This window comes from Dipodomys merriami, unplaced genomic scaffold (assembly GCF_024711535.1).
Source record: "Dipodomys merriami isolate MVZ:Mamm:240054 unplaced genomic scaffold, mDipMer1.0.p SCAF_7, whole genome shotgun sequence".
In the NCBI taxonomy this organism is placed as follows: domain Eukaryota; kingdom Metazoa; phylum Chordata; class Mammalia; order Rodentia; family Heteromyidae; genus Dipodomys; species Dipodomys merriami.
Window position 1 is genome coordinate 20,800,139 of NW_027206290.1, and position 17,747 is coordinate 20,817,885.

General features: G+C 40.8%; 1 protein-coding gene and 1 pseudogene across 2 annotated transcripts in view; one reads left to right on the top strand and one right to left on the bottom strand.

Annotated features, from left to right (window-relative positions):
• Alg14 (ALG14 UDP-N-acetylglucosaminyltransferase subunit) overlaps positions 1-17,747 on the bottom strand; it is a 67,084-nt gene that overhangs the window by 28,925 nt on the left and 20,412 nt on the right. For both annotated transcript variants that reach the window (XM_070007726.1, XM_070007727.1), the window contains exon 3: positions 10,215-10,346. In XM_070007726.1, the coding sequence (XP_069863827.1) occupies positions 10,215-10,346 (132 nt within the window). The remainder of the gene's footprint in view (positions 1-10,214; positions 10,347-17,747) is intronic.
• Positions 16,633-16,746, top strand: LOC138817417 (U4 spliceosomal RNA; annotated as a pseudogene).

The window sequence follows — 17,747 nt, forward strand, 5'->3', positions numbered from 1 at the left end:
CAACAAATGCACACCAAAACCCAAATGGAAATCTTGGAAATGAAAAAGAAAAAACAAAAACAAAACCTCATTGCAGAAGCATCGCCAACAGTTAGACCATCAGGAAGAAGAAAGGGTATTAGGGATAAATACAAGGTTGAGAATTAGTACATGCAAATAGTAGTGGAAGTAAAAATATGACTAAAATACCTAAGAACTCTGAGATAGAATTAAGAGACCAAATCTCAAACCTATAAATCTATCATATAGAAAAGGGAACCAAGATACAGACAAAAGGCATGTAAAGGAATGGACATACGAGTCCTTTAGAACCTCAAATAGACATGATCAGAAAATAACCTCTCCATATCATATTGCAGTTGAAATGCCAAGAGAATAAAACAACAATAAAGATAGGAAGGAAGGAAGGAAGGAAGGAAGGAAAGGAAGAAGGGAGGGAAGGAGGGAGTCAAGGAGGGAGTCAAGGAGGGAGGGAGGGAGAAAGGGAAGGAAGGAGGCAGGGAGGGAGGGAGGAAAGAGAACTGTTAAGATATTTATAAAGGCACATATATCAGAATAACAGCAGATCTCTCAGGAGAAAGTCTAAAGGCCAGGAGGAAAAGGACTGATGTATTTCAGGTCTTGAAGCAAAATAAAAACCAACAGAGACTACTACAACCAGCAAAGTTATTCTTGAAGGTGGACTGAGAGCTGGTTTGGAGGTCCTAGCAGGGGAGTATAGATACTTGTATACCCTTGACCAAAGAATGATCCTCTTCTATCAGAGATGGCTGTCCTCTATGAGCAAGCATGTAACTTCAGGAGGGAAGCAAATGGAATGGTGAGGGAGGAAGAGGACACATGCCTAGCCCAGCCATATCAGCTGAATGAACCCTGGCAATTATTGGTGTGACCTATGTCACAGCCACATTATCCTCACATCTAAGACCTTCCATGAGAAAGCCTACACTGAAGTGCTTCATGAGCTCTAAGCCAGCATTGTACAAGATACTTAAAGGAAACCTGCAGATAGAAAAAAGAAGACATAAGTACACAAGCATGAGCGCTTAGGAAAGAGAAAGAATCTCATTAGGAGAATAAAATAAAACAAGGAACAACCATTATTAGCTCAATAAACCAGCAGCCTTCTAAGATGAGGAAAGGAGAAGTTAGTACATAACCCCCAATCATAAAACTAGATATAAATCAATGGTTTTAACTTTCCAATGAAGAGAGTCAACACTGAATGAAATGAAAAACAAGACTCAAATGTTTGTTGTCCAGAAGGAACTCACTTTATTGGCACGCACAGTGAGCATACACAGACTGATAGTGAAAGTATGGACTATGATATTCTAGTAAAGAGAATCTGAAAGCAAGCAAGAGTATCTATTCTCACAATAGACAAAGCAAATTTTAAGCCAGTGGTTTTAAGCCAGCAAATTAGTCAGTGGTGGCAGAAGGAGACCTGAGTCATAAGACTTTGTTATGGATTCTCATCCTTTTCAATCTAAAGACAACTTCACATAGTTTTGAACTTGCATGACACTCAGAACAGGGGAGACAGTGAGAAGGGGGTCACTAAAGTGATCCACCAAGGGGCTCCTAAACTCCGCTCACCTCTCAGTGGGATCCAGGCAGGATCTGAGGATGTTATCTAAGGAGGAGACATTTAATTCAGAGACAAGGGGGTGCAGTGCTGTGGCATGAAAGGGAGGCTGGGACCAGGCACTGCTGTGTCCTAGTTCTGTATGATTCCATTACTAGTCGAAGACCTTTCTAGACACCCAACATATTGCTAAGCTCCTTAGGGGATGAAAATAAGCCCAGAAGACTTGGTTAGGAGGCCTTCACTCTGAGGAGAGAAAAAATTAAAATTCTATGTTAAAATGTAAAAAAAATAATTTTTTATTTTTTAATTTAAAATTTTAACTGTAAATTAATTGTAATTCTCTCTCCTCAAAGGAAAAAAAATAACAACTCAAATGATGGGAGAACAATTAATTGTGAAACTCTAAGTTCAAAGAGAGTTCATAGGAAAGGTTGGAATGGCATAATGTCTCAGAAGAAACCTCAAGAAATCAAGAAACTCAACTGTGGAACGAGCACTGTGAATCAGGCCCAAGCTGACAAGCCCTTCAAGAGGAGGAAGTTCAGAGGATGCCCCTGAACGACGGTCCAGTAGGAGAGAGGTGGGATTCATGACATATGGCTTTTGGAAGGGCCAAAGTCTGTGAGGAAAACATAACAAGAGGGCTCCAAAAGAAAAACAGAGAAGCAAATAATCCTTGGTTGTTTTCACGCCCGAAGCAGCTCACTGTGGCATGAAAATCAGTGTGAAAACAGCCAGACACAACCAAACTGGGCACTGTAGGAACATTCCTCCGTCCAAGTCAAAATGTTTATTAACTCCTTGTTAGCCTCTTCATTTTCATGGGTGGTGGGGTAGGGAGGAGACCCAGGAACCCACCAAGACAGCTCCTTCTCAGCACATGTTCACACACTACACTTATGATTCCTGTTCTATACATGAGGAAAGGGAAGTTTGTGGAGATTAAATAGTTTACCTGAGTTTATCTAAATATCAATATGGCAGACCTACCTAATTTCAAACCATGGTGCAATGACTCATTTGTAGCGTGGTCTAGATCTGAGCCTGGAGCTGTGAATGAGGACAATTAAGTTTTTGTCCCTTCTTTGCTATTGGATCTAGGTCTCTGAACAAGCTACTCCCCTTCTCTTAGTTCTATTATTTAAACTTTAAAAACAGGATAGGGTATTAAATTATAGCAAAGATATCATATGAATATGTGTGGGATTCAAAGGATACAAATGAATTCCCCATCAGGAAATGGCTTATTATAACTACTTCAATAAGAACAGAAGAGCAATATAAAGCTATATACTGATTTTTATGTGTAGAAATCCACCAAGATACAAATAATCAGACAAAGACTAACTATTATGCCACAGCTACTGTGGCAGCTCCAGGGCTTTACGGAAGAGGGGCTTCATGATAGCAGGTCTGTGTTCCAATTATACAATAAACTGACTGCCTTCACTTACATGTAATATAGCATAACATCTATGAGGCCTCAGAGAAAGGACTGAAGCTGGACCAAACCCTGGCTCAGGAAGGGAATGAAATAAGCAGAGATAAAAGATAAGGAGAGAAGACAGAGCAAATGGGGGGGGGGGCGGGGGTCAGAATCTCAGATAGAGCAGTTACTGTTAGCTTTCACTGAAATCTGTCCTCAAGTCACCAGCCCTTCTAATTTTGCAAAAGGAGCCAGGGATATGGATTATTGTTTAATGTGAAATAACTCACCAATCAGATAAAACATGCCTAAGGATCATCAGTTTGTTTCAGAGAGATGGTTGATTAAAAAAAGATGGAGGGAAGCTGGTTCAGTGCTAGACTTAGAAATTAAAAAAAAAAAAAAAAGTTCACTCAAGGAAACAAGGAAAGGCACAGAGGAAGCTTGTCCATTTCCCATTTGAATAAAGTTCACCCATACCCCAAAAGCTCTTGTACATCTAACTCCCATGACACTTACGGTTTTTTAAATTATCTAACATGCTGCTTAAGGTTAAACAGCAAGAAAACCCTTAAAAATACCCAGTTATGGCCCCTGGTGAATTGAGGAGCCCAGTAAGGAGAAAAACAACAGCAATTAAGCAAAACAAAACAATAGCAGCAACAAATCTTGAAAAAAAAAACAAATAAAACAGAAACAGAGTTAGTGTGCCAGCAAGAACAAAAGCAGGAGAACTGGTGATTAAAATTAAGTTTATGTTCCGGAATCCTAAGACACAAAGAAATCTCACAACAGAGGCAGCTGGAAAGCGGTCCTGGTGCAAGGCCACATCCCATGACTGTTGGGAAGAAAGGAAGCATCCGTGAGAGGAGAAACACAAGTATTTCAATGGGAGGACAGAGGTGCAAGCGGGGAGAGGAAGAAACACAAAGCACAGTGCAAATAGGAAAAGAGGGGACCACTAAGCGTGGGGCAGGACCGGGAGACACCCAAATCACCTGAGGAGGTGTGTGCTTCTTAATAAACCAGGAGGAACCCAGAATGACTGGAAGAGCTAGGCTACCATCAGCACCCTAGCAAACGTTTTTCAAAAATGTATAGTATCTAAGAAATGGTGAGACAAAGGGCAAAGGGGGAACCTATGCAACAGTGACACTCATAAGACAATATGTTGGAAATGATCTATATAACTCTGGGGGGGGGACTGAGGGAGGGAGGGAAAGAGGGAGAAAAATGAGGGAAGGGGTAACGAGTTAGACAAGAAATCACTGCCTTACTTATGTAACTGTAAACCCTCTGTACATCACCTTGGCAGTAAAATTTTTAAAAATAAGTAAATAAAAGAATATAACATAAAAAAATGTATAGTCTCTAAGGTATGATGATGAACAAGGAGCTTTTCATTTTGGCAGGAAGCCAACGCCAGTTATTGGTTCTGAATGGCTTGCAGGTATGACCTTCCTAGACAAGGATGTGCCCCTTCTTCTGTACCTACTTATGCCCTTTTGATAAGGAGCGGCCATGCTCAGAGAGGAGAGCAAACCAGTTTCGAGCCACCAGCCCTAGTTATTGACAGAGCCATGAACAATTGCCAATTCTCCTGATTCTGTACACAACAAAGTGTAATGGATATAAACCAGAGGAAGACATAGATTGGGAAATATAAGAAAAAGGTGAGACAGATTCTAAGGTATTCTCGATAAAACATATATAAGGAATATCCTTCTAGGACCTGAAGACTGGAACTTTGTCTTACATAAGCTTCACATGACTCTCACACAGAGAGGAAGGAAATTTACCCTTTCCTGCTCCCAGTCCTAAACTGCCCCTAGCCCTTCCCCATCCCAATTCTGTTCTCCTATTGGATGATCCACAAAGACCTTCTTGCTTCCCGTGTACACTGAAGAACATGGCTCCTTGGGAAATTGAAAGGTGGCTTGAGAATAATAAATCAGCAACCAGGCACAGCCTCTACCAGCAAGACTTTTCTACACAACGCTGTATTGTGTAAGCAAATCTTTTGAAAATAGCATCTGGAGCTTTTAAAGATGTGGACACAACTGATTTGAGTACGAGGCACCTGTCTTTAGAGAAAAGTGATTATTTAGTCCACAAAAGCAAACTGAGCCCTGTTTGCACAAACTGTCATCTGTAAACATTTGAAAGAAAAACTGCTTGGGTCAAAGATTTGTGTAAAGGGCTTAACTGTGAATTCAGGAAGATCAAGAATGCAAAGCAGCACTTTGTTAATAAGTGGAATTTGCTGCCCTTTGCAATTCTACAGCTGATTCCACTGCAGGATTTCATTCCTCAGAGCAGAATACGGACATTTTGACGTCATAACCATGAAACTTATAAATCTCCTATTCACATATCTGAAAGGAATGACCAGTCACAACCTGTTCTTTCTGTAATTCAAACATCTTATCACTGGGGAACTTGTTGCTATTTTTAAGAGTGTGTAATATCAGTTCAGGCTTCCTAATCTGTTTCTAATCTGACCTTTTATGGCCTTCTGAACAATAATGTGAACATATCATTTTCTATAAACCACAACAATGTTTGAAATGTGTAAAGTGTTTACAGAGTTCTCAGTAAGTCTGTGGTAAGTGCAGCTTCCTTATCCCTGAGTGGACGATCTATTTGAAGACTACTTCTATAATCATTTGCCATGCATCTTAGAGAAAATAAGTTTTGCTTTGAACTCGAGGCCTTGTTCTCACTAAGGCAGGTACTCTACCATTTGCGCTGCACCTGCAGCCTCAGTCTATCCTTCTGTCTATGTGGAAAAGGCACCATGGAAAGTGAGCAACAGCGTGGCCTACATATGCTACAAAATGCTGTGCTGGTATAAGTGGAATGTCAAACTGCATCCTAACTGGCAGAGCAATCAGTTTTCTAGAGCTGATTTAACGTCACATGTTTTATGCTGGGAATAAACGCTTTACTTTGCCAGCAAGAGTAAATGCTAACCTTAAGGGGAAAAAAAGGATACATTTACCCAATGACTAGGGGGTAAACATGGCAAGAAAACAAAGAATTAGGAAGAAAACCAGGCAATGGGTACTCATGCCTGTGATCTAAGTTGCTCAAGGGACGGAGATCTGGAGGAGAGCAAAGGAAAGTCTGAGAGATTCTATCTTCAATTAACCAGCAAAAATCAGACTGGAGGAGTGGTAGAGTACCCAGCTATGAGCAGAAAAAGTCAAAAGAGGACTCAAGGCCCCGAGTCAAACCCTAGAGCATGTACATGCACAAATTAAGTTTCAGGTCTTACATTAAGGACTTTGGCCTATTCTAATTGATTTTTTTTTTACAAGGTAATAGATCAGGAACTTGTTTCAGTGTTCTATGTGTGGATATTCTGTTCTCCTAGCACCATTTGAAGAGGCTGTCTTTTCTGCAATGCATGTTTTAGCATCTTCACTGAGAGTCAGGTACTTGTAGCTATGTGAGTCCATTTCTGGGTCCTTTATTTCATTCCTTGGTCTCAGTGTCTGTTTTGGTGCCTGCTGGTTTTGTAACTATTTGCCATTCCCTTTTGATTATTCAGACCAAGAGAATGCTTAGCATTTCCCAAATGTGTTATACATGAAAATCCTTAGCTGAATTCCAGGGATAAATTCAGAGGAAGCAAACGTCAATCAAGAACCAGTTATACAATTTCGATTTCTTCTACCCCACCTTAGGCTGTAACCAGACCTCAAATTTTGAAGGCACTGCTGACTTCTCCCTTCCTGTTCCCCTCTCACCCAACTTCTCTCTCAATACCAGAGGACCGCAGACACGCTTGCACAGTGCCAGGGTGGCCACAAGGAGCAATACAACTGGCCACTCCTGAAGGGGCTCACTCCCTATATTCAAACTTACAACATCTCCCAACAATTGGCCACTTCCAAACAATTCTACTTACAAAGTCTCCAGACCTTTAGCAATCCTACTTAGCTTGGGCTGTAGTGTTCTCCCTAAGCTCTTCCAGTTCCATAGGCAACTGTTTCCACTTTTTGTGTCTTGTCTTTTGTCAGATTAAAAGAGGACTTGAAAAAGCAAAAGCATCCATTCATTGATTTTTCAGATGCTATACAAAGATGGGTACTGGGCCGGGGGGAGGGGGGAAGGAAGAGTTGGAAAGCATGGTTCAAATGGTAAAACAATTGTCTAGCAAGCCAAAGACCCTAAGTTCAAACCCCAGTGCCACTAAAGCTTTTCTTTTTTAAATTTGTAATTAAAATCCAAAATTTTAATTAATTAATTTCTAACTTTTAATTTTAAAACAGACTACAAATAGGCATTGAAAGTATACAAAGCTGGACTGGCTCTAGGAGCTACTTATGCTTCCAAGGTCACTGTGAAGATTTCCTTCCTCTTTATTCCACCCTGTGTTTCCAGGAAGCCCAGCACCTCCGGGCACCCTGTCCACAAGGCCAGGTCTCTCCACATCCATGGTCTCTGTGGCTGCACATTGGCCCTTTCTTTGCATGTAGCTCTGCCTCCTCCCATGCCACCCCTTCCTAATGTTCTCTTCACTGCGTTCCTTTTCCTTCCACTTTCATTTCTGTTTTTCTGCTGTAGCTACACTGCTGACCCTCAGAACACACCTGCTTTCACCTTGAAAGAAGAGGCCACACCAGGCCCACACCTGACATGCCTGGTGGTCTGGATCAGGAACAGCTGAGCCAATGACGCAAGCAAAGCTCAACAAGAGAGCAAAAATGGTAGGCGAAGCCACGCTGGCTTCTGCAGGGAGGGAAAAATGTGTAATGTTTGTCAAGTGGAAAAAGGAATCAAAGTAGGAAAAGAAAACCTTCAGGCTTCTGAGAGTCCCTTAACACAGAGAACATGATCAAAACAGTTCAAGGACATTTCTGATAATACATCACCTGATTTTGGCACTGATTTTGTTCTCTCAATGTGATTTTTCTCTCTCAATGGGAAACAGAAGCCATAACAGTTAGAGTAAATACCTCATCTGTGGGCACAAGTAACCACAGGTTGTTGCCCACCCAGCATCGCAGTGGCACAGCTGGTAGTTTGTCCATGGAGTTGAGAAAAGCAGTATGTCAGTCATAAGAAACCTGATAGTGGAAAGGCTTTTCACATCAAATCATTTCTTACTCTGACCATCGTTAGACTGGCTAAGTGCGTGTAAAGTTGGGAGCTGGTACTTCTGTATCTGGCAATTGCTTATCTTATAAAGCATAGGTGAAAAGAATCAGGCTGGGAAAGAGAAATGTGGGCAGTATCTTAATGCTTTACAGTGGACTGAGCAACACAGGAACTGTGGCTCCCAAGTATGATTTCATTCATCTTGGAAAGCAAGCAGCAGTTACACACGGTGTGGTCTAATTGTTTCTCACCGGGTTTGGCTTAAAATCTTATTCTCACTGAACTTCATTTCTAGATAGGCATCTTGAGATAGCAGATCGTTTCTTTGTCTAGCTAAATTTCCTTTGAACTATATTATAAAGGTTTTCTTAATCACCCCCAAATATAATACCAGATGAAGGTTGTGTTACAAATAGAATCAAATCAACAAAGGAAAAAACAAAGTTTCTCTTAAGTGTTCTGGCACATGGACAAAAAGTTAATCAACGCCTTATAATGTGTCAAACACATGTTAATTAGTAAGTCAATCAAAATTTTATATGCTATTCAAACAGATAATCTTGGTGCTACCTAGTTTGTGGTTCACCACAGAAAAGATTCCATTAGAAAAAGTTACACTATCCTATTAAGAACAATAACCTGCTACCTAATGTTGTCAACTCACTCACTGCTATGAACTTAGACATTCTTTGCTCAAGCTGGGTATGGAATGGGAAAAAATGTGCAAGTAAAACAAGGGCCTTCTTTCATATGAAGTATGAGTGGAGATGTTAAAAGTACATCTAAATTTGCCATGGTGAACCAAATCAGCCTCAGGCAAAGAGGCAGCCTATTAGACAGGAAAGGCCTATTTATTTCCAATTTGTTACATATTGGATATCTAAAATTTATTTTTTTTACTCAATTAGATACTAAATTAGGTTTCTCTTTTTTCTTTCTATTTTTTTTTTAAATTCAGGGCTCTTTCTTTAAATGTTTCATTTAACAACAGCCAAGTTGGAATGAAGCCAGTGATAAAACTCTTGAAAACTTTGGAAACAGCTCCTGGGTTTTCAGATTCTTAAGAAAAGCTCAAGGGGAGTACCAATTTAGGGAGTGGGTGTTTTTGTTTGTGTCATGACTCACATCATCCAGCATTCATTCATTTCTTTTTAAGTCATTCTACAAATATGTGGAAACACTTTTCTAGGAAAGGACCATGGGAAACCCCCAAATACTTGGACCTTACCCTCAAGAAGTTCACAGATTTCCCCTCCTCCCACACAGGCAGACCTCTTCACCTGGCAAATTGAACTTTCTCATCTTGTCCCTAAAACAAACTAATTTCTCTTCCAGGAGGTGTTTCTCAGAGAATGAGATTATCAGGCTAACTTAAACACTCCTACTTAAGGCAGGCGCCTGTGTAATCCTAGCTATTCAGGAGGCAAAGAACTAAGGATTGAGGTTCAAAGTCTGTCAGGGGAGACAAATCCACAAGACTCTTATCTCCAATTAACCAGCAAAAAGAGGAGTGGCTCAAGTGATAGAGCATCAGCCAAGAGCAAAAAAAGCTGGCCAAGTGTTAAGTGCTTATGACATTCTGCCTGCTGCATACCATACTTGGTAAGAGTCTTATTCCACACTTGGTAAGTGTCTTAGGCTGAAGGTGTGGCTCAGATGGTAGAGTGCCTGTCCACTAAGCATAATGTCTGAATTCAAGCCCTAGTACTGCCTGTGCCCCTGAAAACATCTTGATAAAACTGCAAAGCCTACTGGAAACAAGTAAAGGAATGATGATTCTCTGGCTGACCACAGGTGAATAGGCATATAAGTGGGCTAAAGACACCGCTCTGTTGGTTTATCAACATAGAACAAAGAAGAGAAAGGGGGAAATTTTGAGTTCAAGTGAATGGCTAGAAAAGAAGGCCAACTTCTCAGTTCTTCAGCAACATGCTCTTAAAATGATAGATTTTAACGTACCTTTTGAAAAGCTTAGTACATTACCTGGTACACTATTAAGTGATAACTGCTTAATGAAATAATACATCTTATCATTACTGAAAGGCCCAAAGGAGAGTTGGCCTCCCTTTCCTTGGAGATGGTCTTACATACCAAATCTGGCTTTATCCGGAAAACCATGGGAAAGGAGAACCAAATGGCCCACATGGTAGTGAGCACTGTGGACAGCCAGGACTGCTGGACCTCACGGCTTCTTGGAATTTGGTGGATGTGGTATTCTGTGTACTGGAAGGAGACAAGAGACAACTGGGTCATCAGTACTGAAGTTAAACATGGATGACATTTGTAGAAATGACTTTTTAGGAAATGCTTTCTTCTTTTTATTTTCCTGCTAATCACTTAAGAGTTGTGAAGCCTATTTCATGCTTTATCATTGGGTGATGACATCATGACAGGAAAGTTTCTAAATGCAATGTTTAAAAAGAGTTATGTTTGACCCTAAGGAGAAATTTTCTACCCACTCTGTTATAGGTAAAGAGCTGAACACAATGATACATTAAAAAGAGGGCTTGCTGGATACTGGTGGCTCACACCTATAATCCTAGCTCCTCAGGAAGCTGAGGATCACAGTTTGAAGCTATTCCTGGCTGGAAAGTCTAACGCCAGAAGTGGCTGTGGCTCAAGTGGTAGAGTGTTAGCCTTGAGCAAAAAGATGCTCAAGAACAGCTCCCAGGCTCTGAGTTCAAGCCTCAGGACTGGCACACACACATGCACCCAAAGAGTTCTTACAAACTGATATATAAGACAAACTGGTATCAAGACAGGCAAAGACAGAAGGTAATTTCAACCACAAGAGCAACAAGTGACCTGCAAACATTTGAAATTATGGCTAACAATGAAGCACTAAAGAAAACAACTGCACCTGCCTGACTAACAGTGACAGTGCATACCCAGTGCTATTCAAGGGGCAACGTATAGATCACCTAGATCTTTAGATGAGCTGAGCAAATGCATTAGTCCAAAGTTTGGGGAGGGCAATTTGGAAGTACTTGTCAGAATTTTTTTTACTTTATTTGTTTGCTTTTTATTTTATTTTCTGGTGTGGGAGATCTAATCCAGAGCCCCATGACCCTAGCCCACCTATCACAATATTAGATGTACCCACTTTTGATCCAGTATTTCTCTTTCTGAAAATATATGCCGCAGGTTTGCCCACATGCTCATTCACTGTCTCTCTGTTTATATGTGCGGAAACTAAGGCAGCAAATCTCCAGTAGGAGATTTACAATAAAATATAAATATGTTGATAAAATATAAATATGTTGATGACTCTATCTATCTATCTATCTATCTATCTATCTATCTATCTATCTATCTATCTATCTATCTATCTATCTATGTGAACTTCTATAGAATATACCACATTGAGAGAATCCTACAAGTTGTCAGTATGTTTAATATGATTAGTGCCTTTTAACAAAACAGTCATACAATTTACACGCCTATTTGTATACACATATTCATTAGTATTTTACGTGGAGAAAATATAGAACTATATTCTATACATTATCAAGATTATGTTATAGGAAATTTCCATTTTTCCAGGTCATATATATGTCTGAAATTCAAAAACGTCTTATTACTTTTATAATCAGAGAAAGCAACATATTTTCCTTGAATCAAAGCTCCAAGGATATTGATTACATACTGCTGTGTAACAACCCCCTAACTTAGCAGCTTAAAACAACATTTTTTTTTTTCCTCAACTGATTCCAGGAATCTAGGAGTGGCTTGGCTGGGTTAATTTGGCTTGAGGTATCTCATGAACTTGAAACCAAGTTGTTGTCTGGGGCTGCAAGCCACTGAAGGTTTAAGCAGTGAGGAGAATATACTTCCAAGATGACTTAGAATGTCTGTCAATTTTGTGCTTGCTATTGGCTGGCTGTCAGCTGCTAGCCAAATGAAACTTTCTACAGGACTGCTTGAGTGTTCTCATGATACCACAGTTAGCTTCCAAAATGTATGTTCTAAGGGAGGGCAAGGCAGAAACCAAAGTGTCTTTTATGTCCAAACCTCAGAAGTCACACACTTGGCCACTTCAGAAAAAATCCTATTGCGTATACAGGTTAACCTTATTCTAAATGGAAGGGAGCACACAGAAGCATGAATAGCAGGAGGAGAGAATCATTGATGGTTTTCTTAGAGCCTGGCTACCACACAGTTAGGTCAGAGGGTGAACAACTTAAGTCCTTCTCCTTTGGCATTGAGGAACAATTACATGTTCCTTGTAAAAAGAATAGAAATCCCCTTTCTCAGCTATGTATTCAGTTTGTATTCAGAACAAGGTGTTTGCAGGCATCTCTTAACACTGGAAGAGGGCCTGAGTGCTATTCTTAGACAGTTAGAACTGAAGGCAGAGGGACTGCATGCGACCACTGCCTCCCCAGAGAATGACACGACCCACAGTGGAGAATGTGAGTTTGGGGCTCAGTGTGTTTCCACTTTTATCAGTCATCTATGAAGTAAAATTATTTTCCCTTGGCTGGGAAGGTGGCTCAGTGGTAGAGTGCTTGCCTAGCATGCATGAAGCCCTGGGTTCGATTTGTCAGTACCACATTAACAGAAAAGCTGAAGTGGCGCTGTGGCTCAAGTGATAGGGTGCTAGCCTTGAGCAAATGCAGCTCAGGGACAGTGTCCAGACCCTGAGTACAAGCCCCAGGATTGAAAAGGAAAAAAATAAAAATAAAAAAGAAAGAAAGAAAAGACAAGACAAGGGGCTGGGAAGGTGGCTCAGTGGTAGAGTGCTTGCCTTGCATGCATGAGGCCTTGGGTTCGATTCCTCAGCACTACATAAGCAGAAAAAGCCGGAAGTGGTGCTGTGGCTCAAGTGGTAGAGTGCTAGCCTTGAGCTGAAGAGCTGAGGGACAACACCCAGGCCCAGAGTTTAAGCCCCACGACTGACCAAAAAAAAAAAGAAAGAAAAGACAAAAGATAATCTTTTTTTAAAAACTATTTTTCCTTTCAAAGGCTTGAGGTATTAAACATTAACTACAAACTGATACTATTTTTCAAACTATAGCTTACACATGGAGAAATAACCAATCAGAGGTAAACGTGTATGTTTGCTTATTACTGGAATTACTAACTGAAAACCAAGTCACATGCCAAGTAGTACTACCGAACCGCATATTACTGTCAGAAGTGTGTGGTAAACATATGTCATAGATTATAGGGTATCCTCCTCTGGAGTTTGGAGAAGTAATCAAATATATGAATACTTCTGCCGTGAAACATGAATAGTCACAGGAAGTGAGATTAAAAAGAGACTATAAGCATCAAACATGTTCATAGTAGCTTTAGGTATTATGTATGTTTATGAAAACGGAGGTTTTTGGTCCTCTAGTATTTCACATAAGGGACTGTGGATTCATATTACAAAACATTTGAATCCAATAAGTTATCATGTCACTGTGATTAGTATGATTTTTTAAATTACCTCATAGGAGGCCAGGCACCGGTGGCCTGTAATCCTAGCTATGCAGGATCTAAGCATTGCAGTTTGAAGCCAGCCCACGCAAGAAAGTCCATGAGACTCTTATCTCTGATAAACTACTCAGAAAAAAAATCAGAAGGGTTGGCCTCTACTTGGCTCAAGTAGTTGAGTGCTAGTCTTGAGCAAAGAAGCTCAGGGAAAGTGCACAGTCCCAGAGTTCAAGCCCCAGGAATGGAAAAAACAAACTAACAAATACCCAATAAGGTATGATTATAAAATTTTGATGGTGTTACTTTCAACACCCAAAACTTTGTGGCCACTAACCTTCATGGCCTGATCTCAGTATCTTTAAAAGCAAAAGAAGCTGTCATGTTGTTTTAATTTTTTTTAAAGCTGTGCGCATGTAATTAAAAAAAAAAAAAAAGCAGCAAACAATGTTTCTGGATTACATAGGAACAGGACCCTAAGAGAATGAAGGGAGAGTCAGTTTAACTCTGGCTCTTGTTACTCATCTTACTTCCCCCAAGGAAGAAAATGTCCATAGTTGTTACTAAGACTGGAGCAGAGGCAGCACTCCTACACTGAATTCTGTTACCAGTTATTCTGTAATGGAATCACCAAAGCCATCTTTTCCTAAAGTAGATGCACTCATTTTCCTGCTTAAAACTTTACAACTGGAATGAGGTCTAAATTGCTTACAATTGCTCCCACGTTCTCATTTGATTTGATGCTGGTTTAATTCTCTACGTTCTCCTTGCTCAATTAATGGAGCCACACTTCTCTTGTTTAAGTGTGTCAAACGCATTCCTTCCTGGGGTCTTTTCAGTTCATCCTAACTAGCTTCAGTCTCACAGCTTTTTTCTTCCTAAAATTAGCCTCATTTGAATATTATATTCTCAGAGATGGTTCTTCCCCTCATACATGGACACCCTTTACACTTTGTAATTTATTGTCTTTTTTTTTTTCTCTCTCTCTCTCTTCTCATGGGGCTTGAACTCAGGGTCTGGGCACTATCCCTGAGCTCTTTTGCTCAAGGCTAGTGCTCTACCACTTTAAGTCACAGCAAGAGTCTCATGGGGATTTTTCTGCCCAGGCTGGCTTTGAACTGCAGTCCTTAGATCTCAGTCTCTGGAGTAGCTAGGATTACAGGCGTGAGCTATCAGCATAATTTATTGTCTTAGTGGCAATTATCGGCACCTCAAACTAACGTGTTCATTTATGTGTGTATTTGATTTTCTGCCGCTTTCCCTAAAATGCAGCTTCATGAGACAGGAAGATTTTGTTTTGCTTACTATTAGCGAACATTAGTGGTGGCACTTCCTACATCGTGAGTATGTAGTAAATGTTTACCATAGAGATAAATGTTTATTGTTACAGTTTCTAGAATTCCAAACTATGATATCTTTGCGTGGGATGTTGATAGACACAATGCTGGTTTTGAAAATGTCCTCATATTATTGTGAGGCTTTATGAGACCAACTGACCCAATCTCCTTGTTTCACCCGTAAGGAATGTGGGCTTTTGTCAGGTGACAGACAGTGCCAGGACCTGGGCCAGGTTCCCCACATGTCCTAAAATATAATGACTCACCCTTCTGGGGTTTCTGTGCCTCACTGCTGAGACACAGATCTTCCCTAATACCCACAGAGCTCTACCAGCTTCTATGGCATCTACTCTTGCCTCTTATTTTTCCAACACACAGCCAACCACTGATCCTGACACATTTCCTTTTCTCATTTTGTTATTAAACTCATCTCCTTTATATACTTCTAACCTCAAACCCACAAAGCTTGCTGTGAGTTACCCTGGCTTTGTCTCCTCCTGTCTCTCCATCCTGCACTGTAGTTATGGCTTACCATCCATTGCTGATACCATGAAGTTTCCCCACCGCCCCTCACTCTTCTTTTGTGAACACAGGACCAGCCTGGCACCAGTGGCTCACACCTATAATCCTAGCTACTCAGGAGGCTGAGATCTGAGGATCCACACTGGGCAGGAAAGTCTGTGAGACTCTCATCTCCAACTAACGACCAGAAAACTAGGAGTGGTGCTGTGACTCAAAGTGGTAGAGCACTAGCCTTGAGCAAAAAAAGCTCAAGGACAGAGCCTAGGCCCTAAGTTCAAGCCCTATGACTGACCAAAAAAAAGAGGACTTTGGGAAAGTTCTGCTATTTTGGTTTTGCTCTTGCTTGGGTTACATACTCCTAGAAAGGATAAATTTAGTTGAGGCCTTTCTTTCTGTGAACTTTAATGTGTTTATGATGAATATGTATATAATGTGTCACATGACCTTCTTTTTTCACAATTAGCCAAAGAAGTAAGACTCCTCTCTCTCCATCATATAGAAAAACAACCTAATAAAACTTTCTATCTAGCTAGTGAGCTTTCTAATTAAGGACAGGCAGTGCCCACATCTTAGTCTGTGTACCCGTAGGGCCTCCCAAAGGCTCCCGTACCTACTTGACTGATGTACAACCAAGTATTCAGTGGCAAGAAAAGTAGAATGCTGAAGAGTAAAAACATAAAGTGCAGAATGTTCCCCCCCTCCAAGCTTCTAGTTTGTTTGAAATTACATGAAACATTGAGTTAAATACTGATAGAACAGGACAACCTAGACCTTTCAAAGAAGTTCCAGAATTACATCATGGCTAAAAACCACAAACATATCTGGCTTCAGATTGGGGAAAACTAAATAGAAGTTTATAGTGATTTAGAGGGAAATAATTCCACCAAAGAATCCAGATGGCATCATAAACCACAACAGAGCAGATGAAGTGGCCTGTGAAGTCATTTTTTGCTCTTGCCACATACTGAAACATACAAAACACTTATTATTTAGTGAATGTCACACTATTACAGAATCTTGGAAAGAAGACAAAAGCTAAAATGGTAAGATTTCAGTCGTCCAAATATGGTTTCAGCTTTCTTTGAGAACATTTAAAAATAATGCTATGTGTATGTACATAATGGTTTAACCAGTCATTCTGAAACTGAGATGACCACAATGTGCAACACACACATACACACAGACACACACACACACACTTCTGCAGACAGTTCCTTCAAATACTTGGTAGAAGCTTTGTGCAGTGGCAGAAGTGTAGCCAATGAGGTCTATCTGAGGCGTGATTATTGCTAATTGAAAACTTTTCTCAAACACTTGGTAGATTTTCTTGAGTTCATGGGAAATGAGGAGGAAGTAATGTGGAGGCGTCATCTCTCAATCCCACAAGCAGTCAGAGCCCCACACGTCTGAGTGTGGGAGCTATGCTCCAGACAGAGTCCTGCTGGCCACCCGCTGTCTGTCACCTTTAGTAGGCCCATCTCCGCAGACCTCTGTCTCCCACTGCGAAGCAAGTAGGCATGGATCTGATCAGGGACCCTCAACGGGCTACCAGGACCCCACAGCTGTCCCTCAAGGATGAACTGTCGAAAGCCAACAAGGCTGCCGCTGCAGTGCTCCCCTTTGGCTTGAAAGCCACTCCTCACTTCATCTTGAGAAGTCTCTTCTTGCCTGCTGGAAGGTTTTAGGAAATGAATGCGTAGTTTGCTGGGGAAATAATGAAGAGATTCTGGCATGAAGAATTTTAAGCTCTCTTTATGGATATTTGTTGTCTTCTTTGTCTTTGTTGATCTTTTTTTTGTCAGCCCTGGGGCTTGGACTCAGGGCCTAGGCATTGTCCCTGAGGTTCTTTTGTTCTAGGCTAGCACTCTACCACAGCACCACTCCTGACAAGGGACCAGCCCTCTGCACTCAGTTTCCTTTTTACTTTTACTTGCCATCCTCAGTGCCTCAGTCAATCCTGATTAAAACAGGAAGTACATTGCTAGGCCCAACCTTGCCACTTATGGGACATGACTTCTCTCTGACTGTCTCCACGGGGCTCAGTTGGACTGGCTTTCTTCTAAACTATATGTATCTTTACTTTTAACTACAATCAACTATAGTTCAGGCTCATTAGAATGAGGAAAAATGTGTGTGGGGTGTGGGAGTGTGTGTATGTGTGTAATACACTCTTACAAGAGAAGTATATTAAGCCAGGAGTTGTAACATAATTTACAAATTAAAAGCCTTACGATCACAGTTGTGTATTTTACAACGATTTCTTTTAGAATCGTTTGAGAACTGCTGGATACCATATGCATGAAATTTAGAAGTCTCTGGAAGCTGAGTCCAGGCCTGGTCCACTGAA